Source organism: Hyaloscypha bicolor (assembly GCF_002865645.1).
Source record: "Hyaloscypha bicolor E unplaced genomic scaffold K444scaffold_116, whole genome shotgun sequence".
Lineage (NCBI taxonomy): Eukaryota > Fungi > Ascomycota > Leotiomycetes > Helotiales > Hyaloscyphaceae > Hyaloscypha > Hyaloscypha bicolor.
In genome coordinates this window covers 749,381-771,952 of record NW_020194618.1, presented here as the reverse complement: position 1 = coordinate 771,952, position 22,572 = coordinate 749,381, and the positions used below count along the sequence as shown (strand labels likewise).

Genomic DNA, 22,572 nt, shown 5'->3' with positions numbered 1-22,572 from the left:
TATCTCTCTTTTTATTATAAGTTAGTACTAGTTTCGGATAATAGAGGTTTTAGTAGAATTTACCTATATACCTTAATTTAAGATAATAAATCCTAAGAATATTATCTTAGAAACTTCAAATTTATATTTACGGATATTAACTTATAATCCGGTATCCTAAAGCTTTTATAGAACTATTCTAATATATTATTAATACTTCTTCTTATTCTTAAAAAAGATTAGTATATTATTAATATAGGCCAAATAAAAGTTATCTAAATAGTCTATTAGAATAGTATTAATATATTACTAGAAAATTACTAAACTATTATAGAGTCTAAATAGTAAAACTACTAGTTTAAATAATTTATATCTCGTTTTAAAAGCTACTTATATTATAGAAGCTAGTTTTATATTAAATATCTAATTTAGTAAATACTAATAATTTAGCTAATTAATTAAGAGTCTCGGTAATAAGTAATAGGAAGTAGTAGTTCTTTTTTATTATAATATTTAGCTATTAATAGTTAATACAAAATTATAGGCTACTGTTTTTCTTTTTAATAAATAAAACTAATAATAAGAAGAGGAATTCAGATAGCTTAATAAAATTCTTTTTTAGGTTCTTAATAAGATATTCTCTTATTTTTTCGAGTTTATTAAAGTTTATCTTATAGAAATAGGCCGTTTTTATTAAAGGGTCTAGTCTATTAAAACGAAGCTTATAGTTAAAGAATTAAGACTAGGGAAGCTTATTTACTACTTTCTTAAAAAATATTCTAGCTATATTATATAATTATATAAGAAGAAATATCTAAAGCTCTTAAAGTTCTTTAGGATTAAAAAATAGTATATTACCGAGAGTATTAGATTTATTTATATCTAGAGAGTATATTAGGTTACTAGTTTAAGTATAATACCCGTTAGGCTATAATATTAGTTATCTAATTACTATAGGTAATAGTAAATATCTCTTTAGTTTATAATCCTATTTCTTAAGTATATAGTTAATCTTATTAATAGTAACTAATCCGACTAAGTTATTGGAATCTTTAGTACTTAATTAGAAGATAGCTATTTTAATAAAATAATAAGAATAATCTAGTAGCTTAACTATTTCGAAAGTATTAAGGTCTTATAAAGAAATAAGAAGTATATTTTTTTACTTCTCGGATCTGATTTTACTAGTCTTTTTCAGGATTCTAGTTAAAGTATTTTCAAAGTAATTTTTTTTTTTAATATTTCTTATTAAACTATTAGATTTTCTAAGTAAGGTCCGGCTAATTTATCTTATAGTTCTCTAGCTAATAAAGTTAATTCTATTAATAATTTAATAAGATATTATACTTTACTAGCTATTTCCTTTTCAGAATTATATTATAAGAGCTAAGGTTAGTAGTAAGTAAGTATTATTAAATTTAGAAGTACTAATTAATAGCTAGATCTATAGTAGCTAGATATTAAATAGCTTTACTAGGTTATTTATTAAAATCTTATAAGAGAATAGGGGTTTTGAGTTTATATAAGAGTATTTATAGTACTTTTATTAAGGAATAAATATATTTTTAGTTAATTAGAGTATATATATTTACTCTAGTATTTACTAAGTACTAAAAAGTTATGGTTTTGCCTTTCTAGTATATTTAATAATTAATAAGGAACTAGTTTCTACTAATTAGCTAAGTAAGATTTATAGGTTCTTAGTAAAGTTCTTATTTTAGAAGAGCTATCTCTATACCTAGAGCTAGACTTTTCCTAACTTATTAATATTATATTTCTTATTAGATAATAGATAAGAATTAGTATTCTTATTATTTATTCCTGAATTATTAGCTCTTTCTAAATAATTCTCTTTAATAAGTATAATCTTATTAAAGTTAGAATAGGTACTTTTTATATATCTAGGCTTTCTATAGCTATAATAATAAAGACTCTTTAGCTAGTCTAGTCTTTTCTTAAATTCTCGACGGACTGCCTTCTTTAGCTATAGAAATACTAGTTACTAAGATTAATTTATTAGATATAGGATTACTATAGCTTCTTAAATTCCGGCAGGCTTTCTAGCCCGAAATAGTATTTAATAGTAAGTAATTTCTACTAGTTATTTCTCCTGGAATTACTAAATTTTAATTAAAAGAAGCCTATTCTCTTATTTTATATACTATTTAATAAGGTCCCTAGAAATATTAAACTTCTTATTACCTAAACTCTTAAGTAGCTCGAGATTTATTTTATCTATTAAGTTATTATATTAGTTATCCGGTAACTTTCCTAGTTTTATTATTAAGTAAATAAACTTTACCTAGAATACCGGAAATAGCTTATTTCTTTATTTCAGGTACTAGTATACCTCTTTTATTTCCTAGTACTTTATCTCTTTACTTTTATTATAAGCTTACTAGAAAATCTTAAAGATCTATTTAGTAATTAAGATCTATCTAACTAATCCAGGTTCTAGTTAATTATAAATAAAGTTACGGGTATTTCTAGTAACTAGTTATATTATATAAGTAATTTTTAGTAATTTATTATTAAATTCAGAGAAGTTCTATATTAGTTTATTTCTTATATTAAATATCTAATTATTAATCTAGTAATTATTTTTATTTATAAATAGGGTAAGATCCTTAATTCTAATAAGCTATAATTAATTACTATAGACTAAAAGCGGGAGAAAGCCTTAGTATTAGCCCCTAAATAGTTCTTCTAATATAAATCTATAATATTCCTAAATATCTGCCTATTTAGATCTTTACTTTATTACTTCTTCTTATACTAGTCTTTCCCTTATATAAAGTTAATTAGTAATTATCTCTAGCTTATTAACTTTTTTAGTAAGTTAGTTAATATATAAGTGAAATTTCTAGTAGTATTCCGCTTATTTATTAGCTATAAGATAGTATTTATTAATAAGGTTATCTCGTATAAGTAATTTCTACTAGGCCTTATCTATTTTTAGAATATTTATATTAATTTTAAGTTTCAAGTTAGCTAGCTACTTTTTAATATCTTTTTCTAGAATAGTATTATAATAGCTTTCCCGGTAATATGGGTTTATAATATTAAAGTCTAGCTTCTTTATTTTATTATACTAGAGCCTTTTATCTAATATACCTATAATAGTAGTACTTGGCCCCGGGCTATTTATAATAGCTTTAGAAGAAATATTAGCTATAAAAGTAAGTACTAAGTAAGTTCTTCTTATTTAATATTAGTAAACTATAACTAATTATTATCTTATTTAGTTTTAAATTAGTAGACTAAAACCGACTATTATCTTTTCTTATTTTAAATTAGTAAACTATTACTAATTCTTCTTATACTAAGAAAGAGGGCCGGTTCTTTTACTCTTATTAGTATTAAGGGAATATTATTTATTCTAGTTAAGGATCAGGCTCCGAGATTAATCGGGTTATAGAAAATAATATTTTCCTTTTTTTTATATTAGTAAAAAACTAATTACTAGAAGGAGAATATTATCTGCTCTAGTTAAGGGTTAGGCTCCGAGGTTAACTAGATTATAGACGTTATACTTCTAGTTAAGCTCTCTAGTTCTTTATAGTTCAAGGAGGTTATTAAATATTAAAAGCAGTATTCTGTTTTTGCTTTTTAAGAATAAATACAGGTCCTTTACCGGTAATATTATATTGCTTTTATAGGCCAAGTCAAGTAAGCTTAGTATTATATAATAGCGGAATTAATATAATAGTTAAAGGCTCAAAGTTTAAAGAATCTTATATATTAGAAAATACTAAGCTATGAAATAAAATAGGGAGGATGCCTTGACCTTTAGTATTATTCCGTCCAAGTAATTCTGGCTTAGCTTCGTTTTGTGCCTATTTCTGATATCCTGTCCTTGGTAGATCATGCCCTTATACCAGCCATTATACTATTTTACTAAGTTTTATTTCGAGATATAAATTTATATTATTATTATGGATTTGACTAATTTATTTAAAGCTTATCTTAATATTAATTAAATATTAAACTAGTTATATAACGAATTTAGTAATTATTAAAATTATTAAAAATAACTACTTTTATATTACTTAATATTATAAAAATTAAGAGTAAGTAAATGCGAGTTCTTAATATTAAAGATTTAATTTAAACTCTAGACTTTTATATTTCGAAATAAGTCTTAATAACTAATAATAGTTTTAGTCTAATAAATGAGAATTTTTAAGGGCATATAAACTATTATAAAAAATATATTATTATTATGCAAGGTTCGGATCGGACTCGACGATATTTTCGGCGTTTCGGGCCGAAGGAAGATTTCTTGAGACAGCAATTTCCCCTTGTTCGCGTGTGGCTGTAAGTTTACCAGACTCCTGTTATCTTTTTTCTCTCGGCCCTGAGAAATCTTGTTTCGTATGATATACTTCCCAGGGGTATCATGAACGTTCTCTTTCGAGGCTGTGCTGTCGATCCGGGGAGAACCTTGAAAAGAAGAAATTGACTTTCCGAATTCAAGGGCGGTCCAAGAACGCGTTTTGTCTCCAAGAAATCTCCACTTCGGTGACGAATATATACTCTGGGAATGTGGTGAGGTAGCGCTTCCACGATCCAATCCGAAGGAGGTTTCAGATTTGGTGCTTCTCTGAAGGACAGGAACTCTAGATTTTTGGGACCAGAGAGAGACCGTAGTTGGCGACAAATCGTCTCAGTCTACTCGAAGTGCCTTCTCACCAACGAGCGCGACAAGTTGGTGGCTGTTGGCTGGATCGCCAAGCAATTCGCGCAGCGCTGGGATTCGGGGCCGTATTTGGCTGGGCTGTGGCGTAACAACCTCGTCGCCCAGTCGATGTGGCAGCCCCAGAATGCATCCAAGTCTTCGAGTCAAGTCAATATCGGGCTCCAACTTGGTCATGGGCGAGTCTTGATGGAGAGATATTTCTAAACTACCATATCACTAAGGACTTGAAATTAATGGTGGAAGGGGGGGAAGTGTGGATGCAATATTCGAACGACACAAATTTAGGGGCCATTCGAGCCCATTCACTCTCGAACATACGGTTCCAAGGGCTAAGTCCAGTGAATTTTGCACCAGAAAGCATTGCTTCAAAATCGAAAGCGTGGATGGTCGGAGGAGCTTCTCCTGCTTGGAAATTCAACTGGCGTTCGATTTCGCAAGTCCCGTTCTTCAGCTCCCGATCGACTTGTTTTCCCTACCCGTTGGGCAGCTTAACACCAACTCTGAAAGTAAATACGACGGACTTATTCTCGAAACAGGAGATGCACCTGGGATTTTCAAGGGGTGTGGAATCTTAACCGTCAATGACGACACTACCAGCTTTTATTCGTAAGCTGTCCCATTGCTACACCCGTTATTCAAGCCCTTGAGATTATGTTTCAAGCTATGGAGTTGAGTTTCTTGCAGCTTTTGAATAACTGCTTCGTTGAAACAGTCCCCGGGAAGCAACAATATTCCTTAATCACCTAGAGGACCACTTTGCAACTTCTGATTGTGTGGGGCAGAATGCCTCTTCAGCAACCTCCTTACTCAACCTCTATGTTCACAGAACAGTTAATCCCACACACCCTTTAAGACTTCTTCGAATCTTCCTGAACTCTCCAATTGCTTATAAAAACTCCCCAATTCTTCCCTTGGATCCATCTTCTCCATCTCATCAACAACTAACTTTCTCAACTTAACTCAAGTCAAACTTAACCACAACAGCACGCAAGTCCACTAGCTATCAGCAAACCCGGAACCGAAATGACACTCATCTGTCCGCAATGTCGAGAGACCAAACCAAGAAGCATCTGTATTGACTGCTCTCAATATTTAGGACGAACAATCCACACCGTCGACTCTCGGCTTTTGGCACAGAATGTCGAGCCTTATCTTGAAACCTTGGCTATTCGCCTTCCATCTGGATCAATCTCTCCTTCGTCGCCAAGCGACTATGTCCACTCCTCCGGGCCGAGCTCGCCTACATACCCCCCCTACAGATATCGATATCCGGGCTATGGCGGAGGTGGATGTCGTTATCCTCCTATGTGGTAAGCGGTGACGAAAGGGACGAAACATCTCCGGTAGGTGGGGTGTAAGACAGCTTTTTGGGGAACGGGTTGATACCGAGGATGTGTTTTATGCCTGACTTTTGGATGGTTTCCGGAATGGAATACCTTTTCTATTCGCGTAGAAGTCTTCCTGGCGCTTGACCAATCGTCCGTAAGTTTTTGACTAGTATAATCAATTTCATTAATATACCTCTCTCAAAGTGTCTATCATATAGCCAAATCATTGCCAAGCATATCGTGCTGTCCAACACCTCAAGACGCATTCTTCCCTCCCAGACTTTGCAAACAAAACATCAACAAAACCAAAGCATCACCACACTACCCCACGCCAACGCAGAATAACGAAATGTTTGAACTTACCGCTCAACCAAGTCACATGGGTCACGGCACCTATCCTCGCGCGACCAAACTACGTAATGGATTGCTTCTTGGCGTGTACACCGCATTCGAGAACGGAGAGAACGTCATCGTTACAACGTATTGCCCAGCTCTCAATAATAGCTTGGGTTGTTCAATTCTCGATGATAACTTAGTTTGGGAGCGTCTTGGCGAGGTACCAGCAACCTCAATCCCAATGTCCCAAGACATCCGCGACTAATTGACATATCAAAACAGGTGACTCGAGGAATCGGTGATGTTGACAACCCATTCCTCCTCCAGCTGAAAAATGGGAATGTCCTCTGCGCCTTTCGAAACCATACCACGAACGCCGTGGGTCACCAGATGTATTTCCGGATCACGATCTGTGTCTCGGACGATGGCGGTAGATGCTGGAAGTATCTTTCAACGGCGGAAGAGGTACTTCCTGTGCCTTCGAACACACTCCATTTCATGCTGACCGCGGGAGCAGAGCTCAAACCCGGCGCGGGGCCTCTGGGAACCTTTCCTCCGTCTCGCCAAGGACGGCGATCTCCAACTCTACTACAGCCGCGAAAACAGTCCCCTCGATCAAGATTCAATCCAGCGCATCTCCCACGACGACGGCCACTCCTGGGGAGAGGCCAAGGTGATCTCGGGACAAGGGATTTTGGCGAGAGATGGGATGATAGGGGTTGCCGAGGTATCACGTCTGTTGGTTGCTGTGTTTGAGACGGATGAGGATGGGATTATGCATATCAAATCTGTCACCTCGCGTGGTGAGTCTCCCTAACTTTTCCTTTGGAAGAAAGCGGGGATTCATGTTGATGCGAGGTAGATGATGGTAAGACGTGGGGAGACCGCTCAGTGGTTTACCGTGCGAAGAAAGGTGTTGCTGCTGCTCCGCAGGTTGCAGCGTGTGGTTTCGGACTCTTGGTCACTTTTCAGACAAATGAGGATGGAACTGGATCGCGCTTGAAGGCAATTTATGGTCGTCCCGGGGACTGGCGGGTCAAGATGCTGGTTGGACCTGAGGAAGGAGAGAGTGGTTGGGGTGGGATTATGAAATTAGACGGGGGAAATGTGCTGATTTTGTTTGATCACAATGGCGGATGCAAGACGAGGAAGATTACTTATACTGGTTAGTATTGATATCCGGTTTCCGAAGTCGAACATTGCTTCCATGAGATCAAACACCTCAAATAACATACTTTTCGCACTCCCTACGTGCATCTCCTCAAACAGTCTCCTCCTCAACCGCCGCCCTCTTCTCAGCAGCCTCTTTATACACCTTACACCCTCCTCTATGCTCTGGCCAACCCGCCTTCTGACACTCTGCATTGCAATACCACACATCCCTACACCTCGAACACCTCTTCATCCTGCCCCCCTCCGCCTCCAACTGCTCTCTCTTCCCACATTTCTGATTATGGCACACCTCTGCCCACTGTCCATCCACCAATTGCGTCTCCACAGCCACCAACGTCGCAAACCCTTGCTTGAACGTCTGCCCGGTCCTCTTCAAGATCCCTGCTGCCTCCAACAACTCCAGCAAGCCTTCATTCTCAGAATGCGTCTTCATCCAGAAGGTCTGCGCGCCTTTCTTCCTGGGCCGGTCGAGGGGCGCCGAGGAGCCGGCCGTCAGGCTTCCGTACAAGCGGTCGACGTACCTGTCGTAGGCATTCTCGCGCGAGTAGAGGAGCATGAAGTTTGGGTTTGAGAGGTAGGCGCCATTGGGGTAGCGGCAGAGGAGGAGCGAGAGGGGGTTCACGATGGGCGTTTCCGCCGAGGGGGCAGTGGTGGGCCAGTCGCTGTGGGTGATCTTGAATTCGTGGAGGGGGAGGCGGGTGGACATGTTGATGGTGGTGTAGTGTTGGCTGCCGATCTTCGGGGGCCAGGTTGGGCGGAGGTGAAGATTTGGCTGGTGTCGTTGTGAGTTGAAGAGTCAAGTTATGAAGTGGAAGAAGACGGGTTTGACGTCGATATAGGGTAGTCACGGGACGGGCCGAGCGCGGTCAGGTGGTACGACTGTGGCGTCACGTGCCTCAGCCCCTTATGGCCACCCTCGGCTTAGCAGGCCCACTGCTCATTGTTCATGTGATTCTATTTACTCTCTTATATTTAGCTTCACCCTCCGCTCTAGCTAGCTTTCCAATTGACCACAGTTAAAGGCATCTAATAAGCGGGTAACACGTGATTATGCCTGGTTTTATTAAAATGCTTCTTAGCTTTGTGCTGCTCTAGAATTGTTTCTGTATGATTTCAGTGATGATTGATGCCTTGTTTAATAAGCCATCTCCTTGGCTCTATTAATGTAAGAGAGAACGTTCTACTATAGCCTGGTTGTTCGAATTCCTCATCTGCAAGACATCACCTCTATCAGTTCAATACTATCCACCCCATGAACCATTTCAAGTGGGTCCAATATTCGCCATCATCTCCATACACACATCATTCCACCAAATGGGCGCAATTAAGTCTTTACCGCTTTCCAGTTCAATCGAAGCCGTTCTCACTTTCTTCTCTACTTTACAATCTATACGTAGCTCAGTACTGCATACTACCCCCCCTTGAATACTTACAGTGGCCCAAAAATAACACCACCCAAGCGCTGGCCATTTCAAGGGTGTATAGCCAATAGCGATTCTGGAAAGCACCTGATATTTCCTAGTTGGGGGTTATAAACGAGGTTTCAGGGTGGCGTTACTAGTGGACCCACTGTAAGCATTCAAGGGGGGAGGGGGGATAGTATATCACACCAACAAATTACTTTCGTGTTAGGGAAAGAACGAGGGATGAGCAATTGCAAGAATTATATGATTGCAGTCGAGACGAGCCATTCTTTTCATTTCAGATACTCAATCTCACAGAGGAAAACTCAAATGATGACAAAGTTACAGTAATCGGCTTCCTCTCGCCTCAATCGCAGCCATCGATCCCTAGACCCCACTGGTCGCCATCCCACCCGACATATCCCCACCAAACAACTCTCCCTTAATCGTAGTCCACCAACCCTCCGGATCCCTATACCACATGAACACCATTCCCAGCACACAACTAATCAACACAAATCCAGCCACAGCCAGCCCAGCCGTTGACCGTCCCCGCTGCAGTCCTGCACCCCCTCCTCCCACCTCAGCATCGCCTCCCAGCCTCTGTCCCTCCCCCCACTTCCCCCACCCAACACCCCACGCAGACACTCCAACGCCATCCGAAGCCGCCCCAACAGCCGCATTCGCATTCAGCACCGTGCCATACGGTCTCACGAGCTCCGCCCTCGTGCCCCACAGCCGCCTCATCCATCCGGGCGTCGCGATCAAACTCCTTCTCGGCCCGCCATACTGCGGGTACAGCCCGGTCAGCAGGTCGTACAGGTGGGCTCCGACGAGGCCGGTGCCGTGGATGAGGGCGCCGATCGGCCCGCTGATTAGGAGGGTGGTGGGGAGGAATGCGTAGGGTAGGTATTGCGATGGGAAGGTGGCGAGGCCGAGGAGGGAGACGGGGAGGCCCCAGGAGTCGATGGTGGAGGTTGTGATGAATGCTAGTGCGAGGGGGGTCGCGAAGGCCGTGCCGCCGATGACGATGTTTAGGCCCTGCGTCCTGGTTAGAGAGTTTCCAACTGGGAGGAGAATAGTTTTCAATGGAGGGGGAAGATGGGGAAGTGATCAACCAAATGAGTGGACTTGGTTGACTTGCGTCCCGTTTGGGAGTGGAAAATTGGAGACTTTGAAAGAGATTTGAGACGGTTCCTCAACTCGAGGATAATGCCATATAAATGAACTTCAATGCCAACAGAAGAGGAATGGAATGGCAAGGGCCAAATGTACACAACTCACCAAAATAACAAGACAAACGAAACAAATATAAGCAAAGAAATCCGCGCGCTGAGAGAATCTAGGCGAAGCAACCTCCAGCTTCGCTCCATAGGTATACACTTTGCCTGTCATTAGCCGCCGTCAATACTTTTAAGGTTCTTGGTTTAGTTGCTCACAGAAGTACGTATCCCATAGAACCCCAATCCCTCGCTCAGTGAGGAAGAAAGGGGTGAAGAGCCGCCAGAGTTCGGGCGGCAGTTGCAGGAAGGCTTGGGGACGGAAAGCGAAGTTGGAGTAGGAGAGGACGTAGGTGTAGACGAGGAGGGAGAGGGCGAACGTTATTGCTGCTAGAGTCCTGGGGGGTTGTTGTTAGGGAAGACGAGAAGGGAGGGATGGAAGGGGAAAGGGGGGTACCTGGAGATTGGTGGGGCTTCACGGAAGTATTGCAACATGGCGGGTCTGAGAGACGAAGCTCTTTCCACGTGATGAAGTGGTGATTCCTTATGGTCGCTTGGAAAGGATGGGAGATGTTGTTGATACTGTTAATATATATTTTACATTGGGGGATGTTGGTGTTGGGAGTGATGTCCTTTTGAAGCGGAAGCTGCGCCGCATCTGTCTGTTGGAGCCTTGTCAGGGGTACCATGTAGGCACTGCCCCAATATCAATGCCTAAAATCCTTCCCAATCAACAACCAACAACCAACATCTCGATATTTAATATGAATGTGGCGGTGGTACAGTAGATACTCCAACGAATCCAGCTCTATGCTCAAAAGGGCTTTTGCAATTCATTTCTAACTTTCGCTAATGAAAAAAATCCCACCCGAGACCTCGTAATCTGAATCCCTATTTTAATCACCTGCAATTCATACTTCCATCCTTCTGGGTCGTCTCGAATCTTCTGCTCTGTAAAGTCCTTCTGGAATAACAGATCGATTTCCTTCAGGCTCTTTAGTCCACCTTGTCGTTTCCGCTCCAGAAGTACTTCAATGGCCTAATCTATGGGAGGAAAATATGTCCTAAGTGCCAATTCTTTCAACGACTATGGCAGGCTATCCACAACTCTCAAGGCCTGTTCATGCGTGAGAGGCTCGAAACTAGTATGTTTCGCATCAGGGTATTATCACGTCCCACGAGCGCAACTGCCTTGTCGAAACTCGAGTAGAGATCCCAGTGGAAGGACCGGTTTGTTCACAGGCGTGAGTGGAGGTGCCTTCCTCGTTCTCATCCGCCTGTTCATATTCTCCACCGCCATCAACCAGAGTCAATTCTAGCAGGGAGTCCTTAGAGTGCAGAAGTCCGCGTCGTACCTCTGGCGGTATGAATCCTCCTCGTTCCAGCGGACGTATGAGAAATGTATGAGGCCATGGAAAGACCGGAGGAATCTGGATGTCAGATTCTGGGAGGAATGAGAGGTGAGTGACGCGCAATATTGGGTCTTTGATATCCTCGTCGTTCATGTGCTCGTCGCACCCTCCGTTGGTGATTGAATTAGGCAGTGCAACTTGTCGGATGGACTTGAGCTGCAGGAAGGGCAGGATTGAGTCTGGAGATGGGGAGTCCTCAAATTCCCTCACTGCCTTTCGATCATGCGGAGACTGCTCAGGAAGTACGCCGGGGGTCCGTCCAGAGTTTGTAGCTTCAAAGACATAAGGTACGAACTCAGCGTCGTCCATCCAATTATCAACATAGGTTGCTAGCTTGGACGTCGAGAGGTTCAGGAGAAGGAGGGTCAGCAGGGCGGTGATCGAATCCCATCTTCTAGGAATATCGATCCAGTGGGAGCCAGCTGTTTGACATCGATCGAAAGAGAACGCATCGTACCATTATCTCTTAAACTCTTGTCGTCACATCCCTTATTCAGTGCGGCCTTAAGCCCTTATAATTTGGCACCCAACGAAAACTCTGGTCGTCGGTATAGGAGGTCGCCTTGTGGATTCGAGTTATAATCCGGATGTGAGATAATGTCTGTGGGGTAAGGTTAATTCCTACGCCAGGGATAATGAGTCGGGCATGCGCCAAGCCTCTCGGGCGATCCCTCCAGGTTGATCACTTGCCTCACTGCAATTTTAGCGTCCAAGGACTCAAGGAGAGAACGAATTCATCGGGCATAGGCTGAAGAACCGAGGTACTGCACCACAGTTTTAGCGCCGAGGAGCGCCGATACCGCGTGCACTGCAATCTTAGCGTAAAGGAGAGGACCAGGGTACCGATTCAGCAGTACGTGTTTGGCGTGTGGCTCTTGGAGAGCTGAGCCCAACTTTGCACTGAAATTCTAGCGCAAAGGAGGAGAGAATGTCTGTGGGGTAATTCCTATGCCAGGGATAATGAGGCGGCATTCGCTAAACCTCTCATTGCTCATTGGTTTCACTGCAATTTTAGCGTCCAAGGAGAGGACGAATTCATCGGGCATAGGCTGAAGAGCCGAGCATCTTGTTGTGCGCCGGTCTCGTGCACTGCAATTTTAGCGTTAACGAGGAGGGACGGACACCCACATCGCTGACACCAAGTTACCCCATTGAGGGAGCACTGCAATTTTAGCGTCAACGAGGAGGAACGACGACGGCTCGCACACCGAGAATCATGTGTTGGCACGAGGCTCTGGAAGCCGCGCTGCAAGCTCCACCGCATACGGTATCCCAGTCGCCTGCGCACTGCAATTTTAGCGTGCATAAGGCGAGTTAACACCGGCCTCCACCTTAGTTTTCAGAGAAAAGTAAGGTCACGTGCAAAGCGGGTAAAGAGTTGAACCGGGCAGTAGAGGAGCGACATGAGTTGACGCAGATAGCCAAGAAAGCAGGTAGCTTCGAGGAGAGGTTCTTGGAAATTCTGCAAAGATGCAATTGATTAGCCACTGGACTCAAATGAACCTTTCAAGCGCTTTATGGTAAATCGCGAGATCTGGTCGTTTCAACACCGTACGGAGGAAGGCTAAGGACCTCGCTTTTCCTTCGCAATTGAAAGACGAATGTAGAATTGGAACTGCAAGGTCATAGAAGTGGCGACAGCAACGAACTACTCGCGCGAGGTTGGCGTTCTGCTCGTACTCTCACTGGTCAACAAGCAGCGGGTGGAACACAAAGATTTCGAACTCATCTGGGAGTTTGTTGAAAACCATAGTTTTGATCGGAGTCGATGAGGATCTCGAAGATGTGAAGCAGTTGTGAAGAAACTATGAAGGAAGTTAAGCAACGCTGCACGGGATCGCCTCGATCGACGTTAGACAGGCAACATTTTGCTGACAAAGCTTCAGCACGTGATATGACAAAACGTTTGCCTCCAACCAAAAAGCTTCAAATCAGTTGAATCTCTAACGACAGCAATATATAGATGAAAAAAGCTCAATTTTCAAAAGCCTACCATAACATCCCAAAACCGACGCGAAAGAGGTCTGACGTCACATGACCAGCGGCCTTTCACTAACCGGCCCCTCCCTCCTCCAGATCTGGTGGATCAAACGATCAAACACCTCCACGAAAATCAAACACCAAACAGCGTCCTTCAAAATTCCTCACCACATCTCCGAGATGCGTTCGCCTTTCTGCGGAACGGGCAACCCTTCCCGACGACCGCTTGGCCCAACCGCTTTCTGACGCAAGCCTCGTTTTAGGAGCGCGGTTGCGGTCGCTTTTGCACTTACCACTGGGCCGGCCGAAGAGCTGCAGCCGTGATGTTTGTCTGTCTGTGGAGAACGAGCTGTTTGACGGCGCACCAAGAATGGAGAAATGACTTGTGTTGCTTGGGCATGGGCACGTTCCGTCATGTCTCCATGTCCTAGAAATAAACATGACTTGACGCAGCGACGGCGAGGAACGAGATTAGGAAGGTTTCAACGGAACGTTATTAAGAGGAACGCAGTCACACGAGGTGCTACAGAACAGGCTTACTGAGTTTGCGATATTTTTGGAGGGTTGGTGGCGAAGGCGGCCCCACAGACGGATAGGAATGTGCGGAAGCTGAGAATAGAAAAAGTGATGCCTTTGACAAATACCCGTGCAGCTGAGGAAGCAGCAGGGGCGGAGGATCTCGCCTGATTATTATCGCTTGCCGAGCACAGAGGGATCATAGGCTGGATCTGGAAACATGCGGTTGCGAGATTTGATCTGATCCTGATCGCTTCGGGATCAGATGAAAAGGAGGGGAAAGTCACCTGAGTCAGGGGAGCTGCGCAATCTCGCTGTCGTTTGCCCAAGCGCGACCACACGATCCACCGCGATAAGTGAGAGAGACCTTCCACCACCATATTTGTGATCTTCGTCGGAGCAGAGCGTGGGGCGGTCGGTGATGAACTGGATGCTTGCACACGTGGCGCTCTCACCACGAGTTTGAAACTTCAGCCACCCCGCCATCGCTCAACCTGCACATCACATCGTCACCTCGTCACCAACAAACACATCGAGAAACGGATCAAGATCATGAACAAAAGCGCAAAGAAAAGTCAAGTGGAAGTTGCAGTTGCACAAGACATCGTTATCGCCCATCCCCGCGCGATGCTCACTTGTCGATTTCTGCCCGCGCCTAGCAGAGCTTTCATCTGAGATTTTCTCGCCAGCGCTTCTGGTTCGCGGGATCCTTCGTGGCCAAGATGGCGGATCTCAGGAACAGCCGAACAGGGTAAAGCGTTTTTGCTAGATGATTTGCGCTAGGCCAGGAACCGCGGCCGCTAGACCAGCCCTGTGGGTGGCCAACCAGTGAGACGACGTCGGTTTCATCACATCCATGTGCCTTGCTGCGCACTCCCTGCCAGAATTAAAATTAAGGCGACACGGCGGAATCGCCTGTGGAGGGGGAGGAATTGAATTGGGGATGGAGTGCAATCTGGGCCAATTTCGGGCTGTTGGTCGGAGGAGGAGTGCTGCCGCCACAGCCTGGAGGATGCCAGCAGTGCCAGCACTCCCCTTGGAGAGTTGGGAGGACCCCCAGATTGCATGCCTGGACCAAGACTGGAAGAGACTTGCGCCAGTGGATGCCACGAGGATAGCCTTGATGTGATGCGACGAACCGCACTCAACACCGGACGAGATCAGCCTCAGCACCTCAGCACCTCCTTCTTCTGGTGAACTGTTTCTCGGCGAGTTTACAATTTCCTTGTTGGTTTTGTGGTGTTGCCGGCTTCAGGTTGAATGGCCGGCCACCCGTTCTTTGTACATTACATATTCTCGTCTGGTCCTGTCCGGTCCTGCCTTCTTGGCTCTTGCAAATTGCCGCTGTGCGTGTGCGTGTGCGTGTGCCCAGACCACCTCGAAATAATCTCTCCCGTCCCACGCCATCTCGACCCTCAGCGCCGCCCAACAACTCGCTCGCTTGAACTCCCCACTGCTCCCCTCCCTTTCCCTCCCAGTCCTTCCTCAATCCTTCCTTCCAAACATTCGCTCTTTCGCACCCCAGACTTCGTTGGCAAAGTCTATTCTCGTCTTTGAAAGATCGATACCATCGCTATCCGAGTATAACGCAAGCACGCTATACTCACTACGCTCTTTAAGACAGGCACAATTCATCGTCGATTCGATTCGATTCAGCTCCGTCGTCGCGCACGCCAGCCCAAGCACACGACAGTTCGAAACAAGACGCACGAACACAACCCAAAGCATCTCTTTGATCGCGGAAGGAATATATTGAAACATTCTATCGCTCGGCGCAAGCATTCGATGATCACATCTATCTATCGCATCCACTGCTGTTGATATCACTATCGTGGACATACGTTTATCCTTCGTTTCTCCGTACACTCTTCACACACCTCAAAATGCGCTTCTCGTCACTAGCTACGGCCCTCCTCCTCCCTCTGCTGGCCATCGCAGACACGACCTCCACGACAACGATAACCTCGACCGCGACGCTCACGAAAACCATCACCGTCTCGCAAGTGTACGCCGTGACCTCGACCTACGCAACCAACTCCACGACCTCCACGACCCCAACAGGAGCAACATACCTGAGCGCCTCCGCAAGTGCACCGACGAAGTCGATACCTGCGAACTACATGGGTGCGGCATCGAGTCTGAACGGCATGTATGCCGGCGGCGCAAGCGTCCTGGTCATGATCGCTGCAGCGCTGCTGTAAGAATAACGAACTACTGTCCATGACCGACTGACGATGACGGGTGGTGTTTATGGGTGGTGTTGACATTCTTCCTTCTCGGGCTGCGATCTTCAATTCCTAGAGCGACGGATGTCCTCCAAGCGCCTCAGCAACCCCGGCATTCCAATCCAAACCCAATTTCTCTGATGCGACGCATCTACCCTCTGTTTATACAAACTCTACGATGCGACATCCTGCCCCACGTTTTATACCCCCGCAACCGACGATGCGTAACATCGCTCTCCTTCATTACGGGTCTATCTTCTCTTTCCCTCCTATCCTTAGGACAGAGCGATAGACGTTTACGGCTTGATGACTTTCCCCTTTGACCTTCCCTGACCTTCGATACGATACCTCTGAGCGAAAATCAAACATACAACTCCCGGATGAAGAGATATTCCCCATCCCCGTTCCATTCTTCGCTTGTTTGGCATACTCATTTTGTCACGTTCGATTCGCCCATACCCTGTATTCCGCGCACATCTTTTTTCACAACACTTTTGCTCTTTCGCTTCGTTGTGCGCTTTGATTGGCCTTGTGCCGATCTTCTTTTGCTTTCTCGATTGACGGTGGTGGATTCGATCTCTGATTGGATATGATGTTATTTTGGTGGTGGTTGCGGAGATCTCCTGCTTGGTGCTTGCTGTGGTTTTGGATGAATGAGAGAAGGAGATCTATGGTGGGGAGGATAAAGTGATGTGTGTGGTTGTGATGATCGAGTGTGGATAGCCTGGTGCCGGTTCCCTTCTGTTATATACTCGCCGCTTCACAGGTCGGCTTGAGATATCGAGGGAAGGATGGAGTCTACGTTTTGCATTTTGCTTTTCGTTCCATCGATGTCGATGTTGCGAGAGGTGAGGTGAGGTCAGAGATGTATGTATGTAGTTTTGGATTTCGATAGTGGTGGGGTGTGAATAGTGAGGCGCAGAGATGAATAAAAGACATGAAAATATTCTTGCTGTTCAGAGATGCTGTGGGAGGTTGCATATGTTTTACAGTAGGTCAGCGAGTGCTGAGTTGCATATGAGTCTAGTGGCTGGTCAGTTGCATCTTTGCAGGATTTCAAAGAATTCCCTCGAAGCTACCTTCTTTTGCTATCTGCGTCAAGTCACTCCCCTACCCGTTCGAACCTCTTCACCCGCTTCGCACGGCTTCGCACGTGACCTTATTTTTCTCTAAAAACAGGAGGCTGGTGTTGAGTCGCCTCGTGCACGCTAAAATTGCAGTACGGGGCAGGCTGGCTTGACGACTTATCCCAGATCTTGCATGGGTGGAGCCTGCAGTGCGGCTCCCAGAGCCTCTTGCCAACACATGACTGTCGGTGTGCGAGCCGTCGTTCCTCCTCGTTGATGCTAAAATTGCAGTGCATCGGTCGCCCCCGGTGGACGCACGTGGCCTGTGTGATGGCAATACTCCGCTGGCTGGAAGGAGGTTCATGTGGTCGTGCCTTCGGGGGTCGTTTCAGACCCCATGGAGCACTGCAATTTTAGCGTCCAGGGAGCGCACGAATTTGATTCATCGGGCGCGAGGCTGAAGACCCGAACCATTCACCGCACTGCAATTTCAGCGCTAACGAGAGACGATATCCACGCCGGGTTTGTTGGCAAAGCACTGCAATTTTAGCGTCAACGAGGGGAACCGGTTCGTCAGCCTCATATTCGTTCCTCACTTGGACGCTAAAATTGCAGTGCTCGCGGGCTTGGCGAGTCGTCGTTCCCCTAGTTGACGCTAAAATTGCAGTGATTTGCGGTGTGCCCGACTCATTATCCCTGGCGTGGGAATTACCCCACAGACATTCTCTCCACTGCGCTAGAATTTCAGTGCAAAGTTGGGCACGCCAAACGCGTGCTGCTGAATCGGTACCCTCGTCCTCTCCTTTACGCTAAGATTGCAGTGCAGTCGGTAACCAGCGCTCTCTGTTCTTCAGCCTATGCCCGATAAATTCGTTCTCTCCTTGAGTCCTTGGACGCTAAAATTGCAGTACTGCATGAAGTCGTCTTCTTGTCACTCTTCCCAGTTTTGGCTTTTGCTACGGCATCACAACGGACGGATAGGTAGTTTTGGGACACTATATAAAGTTCCACGGGCTAAAAAGAGGGAGCACGAGGTATATACTACGCTTCTACTTTCTCTATATATACTAGATACTGTAGAGGCTGGTATATTGCTAGCTATAGGGTCGGCATACCTAAACTTGCATTAATTGAGATACCTTATATCCTCCGATAACTATATAAAGGGCAGAGCGATATTACAAAGTATGGACTACAGGCACTCTTATATACGGTGGCTGGGGAACACCTCTATAGCCTTGGTTTAGGGTAGACTGCGGAGCTTTTATTAGTTGTAATTACCCGGGCATGTATCTCTCCTTCTAAAAAAAATATAAAAACAATGTTTAATTATAGGTGTATTCTGTACTGCAATTTTAGCGTCGAAGGAGAGAACGAATTCATCGGGCGCGAGGCTAAATAACCGAACCATTCACTGCACTCCAATTTTAGCGTTAACAAAGCACTGCAATTTTAGCATCAACGAGGGGAACCGGTTTGTCAGCCTCATATTCGTTCCTTACTTGGACGCTAAAATTGCAGTGCTTCCGAGTATGCGTGCTCCTTCCGGCACAAATTGCCAATGCATTATGCTTGGTGCTTGAACAGGAATCGGCACACACTCGTTCCCTCCGTCCACGCTAAAATTGCAGTGCTTGTCCATATACATGGATAATGATGATGATGATGATTATTATTATTTGCGTCCAGCGGAAAACTAGAAGAAACTAGCTTTCCTATAAACCTCCCATGGGGTATGGGGACGTGCTAAGCTTATAGGATATTTATATATAGAGTCCTGCTTGTAAAAGAGGCCAAAAACCACGAGGGGTAAAAGACATCCTCTATAAGCAGTCCCGGGTCCCTGATCCCGCGGTGTTTTAGTGCCCCCGTAGACCTTATAGAAAGCATTTCTAGTACTATATGAGCGAACATACCAAAGGCTTGTAACTATGAACCTCTTACGGCCAGTTGGAGTTGTTACCAGGTTTCCTATAAGAGGATATAGTACTAGAAATAAACTTAACTAAAATAGCTTTTATCTTTTTATACTTTTTAGTTTTCTTATATATAGCTTTAATTTACTAATTATTAGTAATATAATATTAAGTAAAGTAAATAATATTAATAGAAGAATTATTATAATATAAATATATTAATTTCTAGAGCTTTAGTAAAAGCTTTTTATTTAGTTTATATTTAATATCTTAAAGACTAATACTATTTTCTATAAATAATTATAAGAAGAAAATATAGAATTTCTAAAATACTTAACTAGAGTATAGCTTCTTTAAATAAAAATATAACTCTAAAAGCTAATAGTACTAATTCGGATTATTGTTATTTATATAAGAATTAGTTAGGGTAAAAGTATTACTAGTAAGTTTACTAGAAATATAAATAATTTTGAAATTCTTAAAGAGATATAAATTAGTATTTCTTTATAGCTTATTTTTAATCTAGACTAGCTAGTTATTAAAGATAGTATAATTTCTAGTAAAGAGAATTAGATCTAGAAACTTAGTAACTCTAGTATTTCTAAAGAAAATATAAGATACTAGAAATTCTAAATAGAAATAAGTAAAAGATAGTTCGGAATTCTTTAGAGAAGAGTTTAAAGTAGCCGGAATTATAAAGATAATAGAAGTAAATAAAATAGAAATAACTAGAGTTATTATAAACCGATTAATTATAGCTATATAGTATTTAATATTATTCTCGAGTTTAGTATTATAAAGCTTAATATTCTCGAAAATAGTTTTATTATAATTATAGATATTCTTATATAAAATAGCTTTATAAATATTTTTTCAATAACTTTTTATAATAATATTAATATCTGTAACGTGTGAGAATTAGGCTCGCACCACAGTTCACTGGACCAAAAGACCACAGTATTCACCGCACAGTGAATACGCCTAATTACAGTTAAATGGCTGGATCGTAGTCACGTGACAGCCACACGTGACAACTATTCCCCCCTCGCCAAGCGACGTCCCGGAGCACCGGGGAAACGCTCCAAGCAAAGCGAACCACTTATACCTTAAGCCCCAAAGGAATCCCCAAAAATCGCGATTTCGCAAATCTCAATTGCGTGCAATTGATTAAAGGGTCCTTTTTAGCCCTATAGAGGGTCTCTGACGCCCCTAAAGCCATCTCCAAGACTGGGAAAACCCTAAACCAATCTTGCGGGCAGAAGTGCATGCATACTCAACTACTCAGTGGACCGGAGCGGTGAATACTCTGTAATGTGTGAGAATTAGGCTCGCACCACAGTTCACTGGACCAAAAGACCACAGTATTTACCGTACAGTAAATACGCCTAATTATAGTTAAATGGCTGGATCGTAGTTATATAATAGCCATATATAACAATATCTAAAAATAAGATATTAAGCTTTTTAGCCTATTTATATAACTCTCTAGTAATAATATAGTTCTTAGTATCTAGAAGCTTTAAAATAAAAATAGAGAATTCTATTTCTATAAACTTATTTATAAATTCTCTAAAAATACTAATAGAATATTTAATTCGGAAAAGGCTATTAATAAAATAATCTAAATTAGTAAAAGCTTTACTAGAAGCCTTAATAGAAATTAATATAGTTTCTAGTTATATAATATTTTAGAAAATTAATCTATTATAATTTTTTTTTATTATATATTTTTTAGTAGTTTTATTATTAGTATATATATAAGACCTATAAGATTATAGAATAGGGCTTAAGAAAAGTAGTTTGGTTACTAGCTTATAAATACTTATTATTCTAGAATTTAGTTAAAGAATAGCTTTTATTTAAGGTTCTTTAATTTTCGGGTTTTTAAAAAGATTTCTAATATATTACTAATATATATTTATAGAAATATAAATACCTAATTTCTTTAAAAGTTCTAAAGCTTTTTACTTTTATTATTTTAAAGTCTATTACTTATATTTCTAAGGTTCTATTATCTTAGTAATACTTATATTTCTAATAATTCTAAATTAGTTTATTTAAAATTCTCTATAGAATTAAAGAAAATAAGCTTTAAATACTATTATAAATATAGTATTTAGGGCTTAGAAAATAAGATAAAAGATTTCTTATAAAAATAATTTAAAGCTAAGAAAGAGAAAACTAGAATATAAAAGGCTTATAAAAAAAATTTTTTTATAATATATTAGTTTTAAAAAAGCTTAGTCTTCTAAATATCTCTAGTATATTTCAAGTATATTTCCTTTAATAAAACAGCTATATTATATAAGTCTAGAAGATATCTAATATCTGGCTAAATATTTTAGATATTAGATATTTAGAAATTATAATAGTAAGATATTATTTTTTATATTAGATAATTTATTTATTAATAGCTAAAAAAGAAGCTTAAGGAAACTTCTTCTAAAATAAAGATTATATAAGTATTCTTTAATAATTCTATAATAAAAGTACTTTTAATTTATATAATTATAAATAGATATAATTATAATATAAGAACTATTAATAAGTTTAATTATCTAATAGTTCAAAACTCTAGGCTATAGTATATTACTAAAGCTATTAGTAGACTATTAAATAAAACCGAAAAATAAAAAGTAATTTTCTAATTTTTGTATTTATATTACTTCTATTCTTTTTTTCTATTATATTTTATTAAAAAAAAAAGTATAATATATATACTTTATTTTTAACTATTTCTAATTCTTTCTTAGTTTATTATTAGTATAGCTATTTCTTTAAAAGTTATATATATAGTTACAGAATACGGGATATAGAATATAGGTAATAGAATATAAATAATAGAATATAGGATATAGAATATAGTTATATAACCTTATATTCTATTAATAATTCGACTAGTAGATTAGATTTCTTTAGGCTTAATAGATTTAGAAATTATATATTAATACTATAATACTATAATTCCTACTTCTAAATAATAACTTTACTAATCTTATATAAATAGTATTTTATAACTATATAATAGTACTATATATTACTAGTAAACTAATACTAATTAGTTAGTACTTATAGATTAGAGAATAGAATTAATTATACTAAAGAAATATCTAGTAGCCTATAGTAAAACGAACTAGTCTATATTAAAGAAGGGAATTATCTATTAATTTTATAAAGTATCCGGTAGCCTAAGGAAGAAAATAACTAGCTTTTACTAAGAACTAATAATTACTTTATTAAAGAGGGGAATTACTTATTAACTCTATAAAGTATCTAGTAGCCTAAGAGAGAAAACTCTAGTTCTTACTAATTAATAAG

At 41.4% G+C, this 22,572-nt stretch overlaps 4 protein-coding genes across 4 annotated transcripts; 1 reads left to right on the top strand and 3 right to left on the bottom strand.

The window, feature by feature from the left end:
• Nucleotides 1-6,385: 6,385 nt before the first annotated feature.
• Nucleotides 6,386-7,512, top strand: K444DRAFT_533549 (glycoside hydrolase family 93 protein; the record flags this gene model as incomplete). Its single annotated transcript, XM_024875159.1, has 4 exons — nucleotides 6,386-6,562; nucleotides 6,625-6,807; nucleotides 6,860-7,145; nucleotides 7,205-7,512. The coding sequence occupies 4 exons, from the start codon at nucleotides 6,386-6,388 to the stop codon at nucleotides 7,510-7,512; spliced, it is 954 nt and encodes a 317-aa protein (XP_024734550.1).
• K444DRAFT_615052 (uncharacterized protein) lies at nucleotides 7,490-8,303 on the bottom strand. Its single transcript, XM_024880643.1, has one exon. The coding sequence runs from the start codon at nucleotides 8,219-8,221 to the stop codon at nucleotides 7,604-7,606; it is 618 nt and encodes a 205-aa protein (XP_024734549.1). The 5' UTR covers nucleotides 8,222-8,303; the 3' UTR covers nucleotides 7,490-7,603.
• A 1,057-nt stretch (nucleotides 8,304-9,360) lies between these two features.
• K444DRAFT_653901 (uncharacterized protein) lies at nucleotides 9,361-10,751 on the bottom strand (the record flags this gene model as incomplete). The annotated part of the gene is made up of 5 exons (XM_024885907.1): nucleotides 10,596-10,751; nucleotides 10,358-10,536; nucleotides 10,203-10,300; nucleotides 9,501-9,959; nucleotides 9,361-9,390 (listed from the first exon to the last, which is right to left on the bottom strand). The coding sequence occupies exons 1-5, from the start codon at nucleotides 10,631-10,633 to the stop codon at nucleotides 9,361-9,363; spliced, it is 804 nt and encodes a 267-aa protein (XP_024734548.1). The 5' UTR covers nucleotides 10,634-10,751.
• Nucleotides 10,752-14,843: 4,092 nt separating this feature from the next.
• Nucleotides 14,844-15,143, bottom strand: K444DRAFT_615047 (uncharacterized protein). Its single transcript, XM_024880642.1, has one exon. It carries the CDS (start codon nucleotides 15,111-15,113, stop codon nucleotides 14,895-14,897), a length of 219 nt encoding a protein of 72 aa, XP_024734547.1. The 5' UTR covers nucleotides 15,114-15,143; the 3' UTR covers nucleotides 14,844-14,894.
• Between the last annotated feature and the right edge of the window lie 7,429 nt (nucleotides 15,144-22,572).